Source organism: Haplochromis burtoni, unplaced genomic scaffold, assembly GCF_018398535.1.
Source record: "Haplochromis burtoni strain Fernald_Lab_line unplaced genomic scaffold, NCSU_Asbu1 Contig_3, whole genome shotgun sequence".
NCBI lineage: Eukaryota > Metazoa > Chordata > Actinopteri > Cichliformes > Cichlidae > Haplochromis > Haplochromis burtoni.
In genome coordinates this window covers 2049642-2058271 of record NW_024582364.1, presented here as the reverse complement: position 1 = coordinate 2058271, position 8630 = coordinate 2049642, and the positions used below count along the sequence as shown (strand labels likewise).

General features: G+C 38.0%; 1 protein-coding gene across 9 annotated transcripts in view; it reads right to left on the bottom strand.

Annotated features, from left to right (window-relative positions):
• The window catches only part of LOC102306641 (histone-lysine N-methyltransferase 2C), an 88388-nt gene that overhangs the window by 54376 nt on the left and 25382 nt on the right, over positions 1-8630 (bottom strand). For 8 of the 9 annotated variants that reach the window (XM_005912732.3, XM_005912733.3, XM_005912736.3 and 5 more), the window contains 2 exons: positions 3522-3610; positions 593-737 (listed from right to left, as the gene is read on the bottom strand). In XM_005912732.3, coding sequence (XP_005912794.1) covers positions 593-737; positions 3522-3610 — 234 coding nt within the window. Of the gene's footprint in view, positions 1-592; positions 738-3521; positions 3611-4657; positions 8500-8630 lie in introns of those variants that run through there. The other variant, XM_042219265.1, reaches the window with a different exon arrangement.

Below are 8630 nucleotides of genomic sequence, written 5' to 3'. Positions count from 1 at the left end.
AAGAAAGAAAGAAAGAAAGAAAGAAAGAAAGAAAGAAAGAAAGAAAGAAAGAAAGAAAGAAAGAAAGAAAGAAAGAAAGAAAGAAAGAAAGAAAGGCAGATAGACAAGTCCGGTTATACAACAGATATTTGGATGTGCTAACAATCAACATTTTAAGTGAGAAAGCCATCTTGGAGACAAAGTGGTAAACAGAAAAGCAGCAGAACAGTGGCCAAGAGCTGGAAAGTTGAGCAATAAAGCAAGCAGCAAATATTTATCACATTAAGTGCTGAGATGGTACTGTTAATAAGATCCCAGGAGAGGCTCCTGATCTGCTTTCCATCACCAACATCGATAGAACAGACAGGCCAGAAGACTGATTGCAACCTCTAACAAAGTGACACCTGGGAGGAAAAGGGCTGCCTCTACCTGCTGATGACTCCCACCTAATCCATCCATGCATGTGTCTAGTATGTGCTAGACCTGTGCTTGTTCATTCATAAAAACAATTTAAAAAGTAAAAAGATACACACAGAGTCTCTCACACACATGCATGCACGGTTCTTTATTTCTCAAAAACAGCGATTCTGGGGAAGTGAAAAGTTTTTTTAACCTGCTTTTGACTTCTCTACTTGTTGGGACAGATGGTCCTGCTGAATTCTCGGCTAGAGGGCTCTGGGCCAGAGGGGAAGAGGGCCTGTCCTCCTCTGGCACCTCACTGGTCACTTCCACAGTCTCCACCGGCTGGATTTGTGTTTCTGATGGTAAAAATGAAAAAGACACGGAAGGAAAAAAGAGAAAAGATCTGTTAGGGAGTAGAGAAATAGCTAAGCACTGAATTGTTCCAATGCATCTGCCTCTGTGCTGGTAAATGCTCCTCAATTCACTGCCAATTATGACTGCATGTTTAGCATACAGGCCCTGACAGACACAGGCTGTTACAGGACAGGTTGGTTATATTCTAGTCTTTTTCCTCCAGGTCAGAAACACAGCCTTTTTTAGCAAGATGGATGGTAAAATATGGGGACCATATGCTCAAGCACTGATTACAATAAACTCAGTGGGAACATCAAGGTCTTGTACAGAATAGTGATAACAATAGAGGCAGGGAATAAAAGAGATGGCATGGCTGTCAAAATATCTCAAGTAGCTAGAATTAATATTTTGGGGGAATAAAAAAAGTTCAATCCTGGACTCATATCTGACATATCACGACTGCTTTTAATTTTAATTTAATTGACGAAACCCTCAATTCACTCTGCTAATCATACAAAACAACTCCCAGCAGTACCTCTCACTGAGACTTTGGGCCATGTAAAATGTTATTAATATTTCATTGGCATGTAATTAGGCTAATGCCACAATGATTGTGTCATCCAAAGGAATTAAAAAAGGGCAAAATTCATATTAGGCTTACTACTACTTACCTACTGATAACTGAGTGCATACGCAATGGATGTTTTACAATTATTTTTTACAAGACATCAACTGATTAAACTGATTGTTGTTTTTCCGCCTCATTTTTTAGATAATAGCTCATTATATTTGTTAAATTAAAAAAAAAAAGGTTGTGTTATCCTGTTTAGCAGGGCTCCACAATTATGGGCACGATAATTATCACAATTACTGACATAATGCTGTTGCCACACGTAAACATAACAATGCTTTAACATCCATGTTGTCCTACATTTCTGCTAATGTACCAATGTACAAATCTTTGCATCAAACTAAAATTGGTCCTCTTTATTCAACTAAATTAACTAAAGAAAAAAAAAATTAATATATAATATATATATATATATATATATATATAATATATATATATAATAATTATTATATATAATATATATATATATAATATATATAATATTTTTTTTTTGGTTTTTTTTTTTTAATAAACTGCAGCAGCACTTAAAGCAGGGTATGAGTTTCACATTTACATTGTGTTACATTCCTGTCAATTAAATAATAATATTTGCAGATATGTAAGATGTTTATTCACTTGTCCAGAGTGGAGGCATATAGTTAGGCGCTGATTTAGTGGCACGTTCGCTGCTTTTTCTTTATGTTTGTTTTGCGAAGCAAGCATTTTCAGATTCAATCAATCATGTTCATTTAATTGTTGGAAAAATAAAATTGTGACCAAGATTAAAATTTCATCAACTGTGCAGACCTACTGTTAAGTAAAATCAGATTACAAAAACTGATAGGTGACAGTACTACTCTTACCAATGCTAATGGATCAATTACTTTAACACAACTATGTAGGCATAGGATGCTAGTATACATAATACACCAAAGGGTGAGTAAAATTAGGAGCAAACTTTGCATTCAAAAACTACACTGACAGACTACACATTTCCACCTGGGCATTCAAAAGACAAACTTGCGGAAACCAGCCCTGGCAGCATTGAATTGGGGGAAATTTAAAGCAAATTTAAATTAAATCGCTGCCATTGTCACCAAGAGTAAGGATGTTCTGCTAAGTATGTTCTGCTCAGTACTGCAGCTTTCCATGCCTCTACCACACTATCTGAGAGAGAGGGGTCGCTTTTCGGGGATTGGAATGAAAAAAAGAAAAAGAAGAAGCATTATAATCTCTAAAGTACCATAATCAAAACTGATAACGCCATGGCTTATCACTTTATCAGTCGTTAATTTCTCTACACATTCCCTAGATGCAATCACACTGTTTTAATGGTAATGTATATTGAAAATGTGAGCTATGTGACCTCTAAGTATAACAATTTAGAGACAGACAAAATAAACAATGCATTTAAAAGGCTATAATATACTGTGCTTGACCTCAGCACATATCACTTTAAGAACAAGACTGCACAGAGTCACAAATTTCATTTTGCCAAAAGCCCAGAGGCAGAGAGCCACTGAAGAAACCACTGAGTTTTAAGTGCATATGGCGGTAGACTGAAAAGGCAAAGTGAATGCTTGGGTATTTCATAACATCATTTACAAAAAAAATGTTGAAGGGTTTTAAACTCTGAAATATTGCCTTTGTTTGTTCTAAGGTAAATGATACCAGAAGAACGGCAAGTCATTGACAGCGTCACATTTCCAACTATCTTCAGCTCAGCAACAGGGCGGCACTGAAATGTATCAGAATGGGAGGCATGGTCACATGATGTGATGTACACACATAAAAAAGGCACATAAATGGGTCTGGAGAGACTGATGGGATTTTAAAAAGCTTTTAGAGGGCATTAGCCTTGGGCTCTTTCCCTCTGCACCTCAATGCCAATCTCAGAGCAAGAGGAGAGATGGAAGCAGTAAGGGGAGAAGAAAAAATACACACCCACTACAGCTTCACAGCTCAAGCTAAACCCATTCAATTATAGCCCTGAAAAAAGGCACTGGGTGCTAAGAAAAAGCTCTCATCCATCCTTCTCCAGGAGAAGGAGACTCATCTACCTTTACTAACATACCCTTCAAAGCACTGCATAAGGCTACTTGGGGTGCAGGTTCAAGTCATATATCACTCTCAGTAAAACCAATGTGTATATAAAAGATCAAAAACAAAGTCTCACCTGTGTCCTGAGGGTCTATGGACTCTGTTATCTCAGTCCCATCCATGCTGTCCTCCTCATCCACAACAACTCTCCCTCTGGTGCGACCCCTGGAGTAAGAAAAACAAACAAACAAAGAAACCGAGGAAATGAAAAGAAATAAGACATTAAAACAACACAACTTCACCTCGAGACGGGGGAGTGGTGGTTTAGTCATGAATTAATTAAATATCGTCATGGCTTTCACTGATTTTTAATGGAGGCATTGAAGTCATGGGTAAGGCAAAAGGGTGGTACTGGTGGGGTGTTTCATACATATTCGTGTTACAGCTGCAAGGAGAAACTCTGGTAAAACATAGAGGCAATGAAAATAAATGGGCGATTCAGTGATGATGGCGCTAATGGCCTATTTATGGTAACCACAATGGTAGCATCACAGTGACGTCATCACAGCCACCGTTTTACTGTTTCTGATGTCATGCCAGACTTGCTGAACGATAGGTGCTGCCACTCAGACAAAACCTCCTCATATAGTAGGAGACAAAACATGTAGAGGAAGCAAAGAAATCAATTTGTCCTCCTGAAAGTTTCATCTTTTCACACTATTGCAACATTCAACTCTGCATAAGCTGTGTCTTCAAACCAGCTGCATGACCAACACAAGGTTAGAAAAGACACATGAGGTGCACAGCAAACTGAAACGACACCAAAAAGTGTCTCACACCAGCCATTGTGACATCACTTTCAGCAAGAGGAGCGCAACAACAGCAAGTATAAATGGCCCTCAGTCACACCAGTATAGAGACTAGCTGGTAGCCCCCTCTAAACCACCAGTTAGTAGGGAAGAAATCCGCATTACCCCAAACTGGTTAGTGAATGGTTGCTGGCTGTCATAAGATGAATTTGGTTAAAGAAAAACTAATCTACACTTACTGGTTTGAGGGAACTCAAAGAGTTTGTAAAGCTTTGGAATTACCTGGATTTCTGCATGAATTAGTCATACACTATGGTATGACAGTCATACTAAGCAACCATTCATGGTCAGTGCTGCAAAATGCAACAACCAGCTGTTGTCGTTTAGCTAGTTTGTTGTTCAGTTTGCTACTCACAATAACTAACTGCAACAATATCTGGAATAAATGTTCATATGCATGCACCTTTTCTTGTGTTAGAGCCCTGACTTCAGTTCAGGAGATGAGGCTTGAGGTGAGGAGGAAGAGGATGAGGTAGAGATGAGGGAGAAGACAGAGCAGTAGTTAAGGAAGAGAAAGACACAATGAGAAAGACATGACGAAAGCATTCATGTACAAATGTTAAATAGTCATATAGAGTTTGAAAGAGCTATTTGTGATCTTTAAATTAAAACTAACTTGTAAGTGGGCTGGTCTCTATCCACATACATAAAACCCAATTAGACAGAAGGATAATGACCATCTTGGCCACTGTATTCAAGGTAGTCAAGTAACATGGTGGCTTCCACAAGTTGATGCTCACAATTTTTTCTATTAAATCTAAACAAAGAAAAGAAAAAAGATCAAATTAAAAAACAAACAAACAAACAAAAAACCAACTTACTGTACCTTTAAGGCCAGCATGTTCTTAAATTGTCTACAACTAGTTTAGGATTAGCGATAATTTTTGAGAAGAGGGTGTTCTGCAAAGATACCCCAATCACACCGAGTCCAATAATGCTGAAGCAGTTGAACATGAGGTCAAGAGAATAAGTAAAACACCAGCAGAAAACTCTACAGGAAATAAATTAATGAAACGGCAGAAATTAAAAAAATAAATAAAATACACATCTCAAATTTTAAAAAGGTCACTGTGAAACATGGAAAGTTTGAGACTGCTCTGCAACCTCGGGGACTGACATCCTGGAAGTGTTGAGGCAATCAAAAAAGAAAGAAATTACATTATATTATTGTAGCAGACAATAACCTGAAGCATGGGGAGCAGCTGGATAGTGAAACAGACATTGACCTAGAGCATACAGATAAATACACAACAGAATAGTTGAAAAATAAAATGTATGATTTTTTTAACAACAGCAAAAAAAAAAGAGTCTTAACCCAACCAATGTGCTTTGGCAAGATCTGAAGAGGGCTGTTTAATAAAACAGACATCCAAGAAATGCATTTATTTATCAATATAGCCTCTCAGATCTGTACACCTAACCATCTCCCCTACAACCACGCTGGACCAGGTTTTGGATTACTCAGTTTAACTGTGACTAAAATTCTCACCTCTAGCCCTTTAAGGTGATTGTCTGTGAACGATCATAATATGTGTAATGTTAGCTTTTAAAGAAGTCCTTAGTATCAACACACTTTTCTAACAAAGAAAGTTCCACCTTTCTTATATTTCACTGTATGTGCCATGTCAGCAAACAGACAACCACGTGTACATTTACAAACAGGCGTTGTGTGCCAACTCATACGCTCAGACACACCAACTCATACCTTGCTTGTACACACAGTATGTAAATATCTGCCAGTGTCAGCATCCCTTCAACGCAAGCTCAGTTAACCTAATCTTGGAAGCAGCATGTGGAGGGGATAATTGTCATGGATACAAATTAAATAGCAACACCGAGTGCTAGCAGGCTAAGTGGGGAGAACAAACACAGCCCAAAGGAGAGCAGTATGTCTCCGGGGTACTCAGGAGGATCCAGCGGGTGGGAAGTGAGGGAGGAGATTGGGGGTGGGGGTGGGTAATTTTGTGTCACTGGAGAGAAAAATCACAAATGGCTAGATGCCAAATCAACCCCTCCTTCTAAATGACTTCCATGGGGAATGACAGAAGAAGCCTCTAGCAAACCTTGGCTAAAAACAATTACCTGTGAGCTTGAGTCAAACATAAATAACTTGATGTAGAAACAAACAACTGCATTTTAACAGACAACTCTGTTATAGCCTATTACATGGCCTAGTATGAACCAACTACTGTAGTTCAGGATCATATGGAAGTCGGTGTAGATATAATCAGGAATGGTGGATGGCCTCTCTCAGTAACTATTCTATATCAATTTAATTTTTTAATGCTATTCTGAACAAATTTACTTTTCAGTTTTTAATTTTGTTATCTTTAAAAATCAAACAGTAGCTAAGTACATAGCAATAGCAAAAGCCGCAGTCAGCTAGTCTTTATGGAAAAAGTTACAAATGAGGGTATCAGCGACTGGATGCCACCAGGGAGTGGAAGGAGATGTCTGCTTTACTGGCCTTACTGCTTCAACTGTCTGGAAAGGGTCTGCATGATGGCATTACAGTAGATTGTCAAAGCCTGGATCCCAGTATAGCAGATGGATTGATGAGTGGCTTGCACAGCTTGGATGATTTTTGATTTATGTTGATATTTTAATGACGAGACTCTTCTGGTCTTGCAAGATCAAAAGACAGCAGTCTGTAGTTACTCATTTATTGCTTTTGGAAGACTAGAAGCAACAAATTGGCTTACAGGAGAAAATAAGATAATGTCCCAACATGAAACATGAGTGGAACTCTGCCACAAGCAGAACAGCTCATTTTCTGATTTGTTTTCATAATTCACTATTTTTTCAACACTTTTTTCCCTTTTAAATAAATAAATAAATAAATAAATCAGAGGGTACTGTGTTAATTTTTTCACTGGATGCACAGTGGACTTACAGCAAAATAGTATCTGGTTCTCTTATAAGAAACAACATTTATTTTAAGAATAAGATGAGCATAAAAATTAAATTAATCTCAGTGGATACTGAGAAAAAAAAGAAATTACTGAAGAGCGTTATAGTGGTGACTGTAGCTTGCAGGTAGCAGCACTTACTAGTACAAATAACCTAAAGGGCATTTTCAGTTCTTCTTTACCAATGACTTGCTGTCAACGATAACAGACTATCGAATTTAAAGTGTGGATCTATTAAAACAAGCTGCCAGCAGCAGCACTATAGTACAATAGTAGTGACACAGCGCAACTCAAATGTAAGCACAAAATTAGCCTAGGTAGCATTTTCACTGGAAATGTTAAGTATAATATGACTGCTCTACACTTTAGTTTAATAATATCTAAGTTGAGGTAACTTGTTGTTCATCAGCAGCCTGCACACAATGAAAAATGTCTTCTTCCTTCCTCCCTTTCCACCATTTGAATTGCTGTCATTTACTTGGCTAAACAATATGTAACTGCATCAGTGATTCCCAGCCACCGTTTGCTCTTCCTGTTGTAAGAAGTATATCTAGCGAGTGCTCCAACGATGCTTGGGTGAGTCATTTGTTTACATTTGGGTCATACATCACCAGCTGATAGCCTGGTCGTACTCTGTGTTTTTTGGCTCAAGTAGTGAAACAAGTTTGTCGTTTCCGGCTTTCGCACAAATAATTTTAAGGTACTGTGCTTTGTTGGGTTTTTTTCAATGACCTCAGTTGTTACCAAATCGTCATCAGAGCCGGACACCTGGCTGTCTGCCTGTCGGACATGTCTGAGTGTGCCTCATTATTGTGTGCAATACGGAATATAAGTGTAGGATGCTGCTATAGTAATGATATCATGATATGACACTTTTAAAAAAAACACACATAAAAAAATTATGCTGGTATTATTAGAACAGCCCTAGATTGTGTATACCAGAAACTGTTGATCTACTGGAATTGTCCTGGTCAAAATGCATTGTCTTGTTGATGCCATTGGTCAGATGAGAATGGCCAGACTATTTCCAGCTGACAGAAATACAACACAAACTCAAATAACCACTGGTTACAGCCAATGTATGCAGAAGAGCATTTCTGAAGACATAATATGTCAAACCTTGAGGCAGATGGTCTACAGCAGCAGTTCGCACAGGCTCACGAAGATTGGGAAAAAAGGTTGCCTGGTCTAATGAGTCTCGATTTCTGCTCCAACATTTGGATGATAGAACCACAATTTGGTATAAACAACATGAAAGCATGGATCCATCCTGCCTTGTAACAGTTCAGACTAGAGCTGGGCGATATGAGATTTTTTCATATCACGATATGGTTTTTTCATTTCAGGCGATAACGATATATATCACGATATAAGCCAAATAACTATATTTGTAAGATTTAAATGTGCCGTTGCTCACAAGTAAAATGTGAAATAATCAGCAGCTTGTTTTTATTTAAATATTTATTT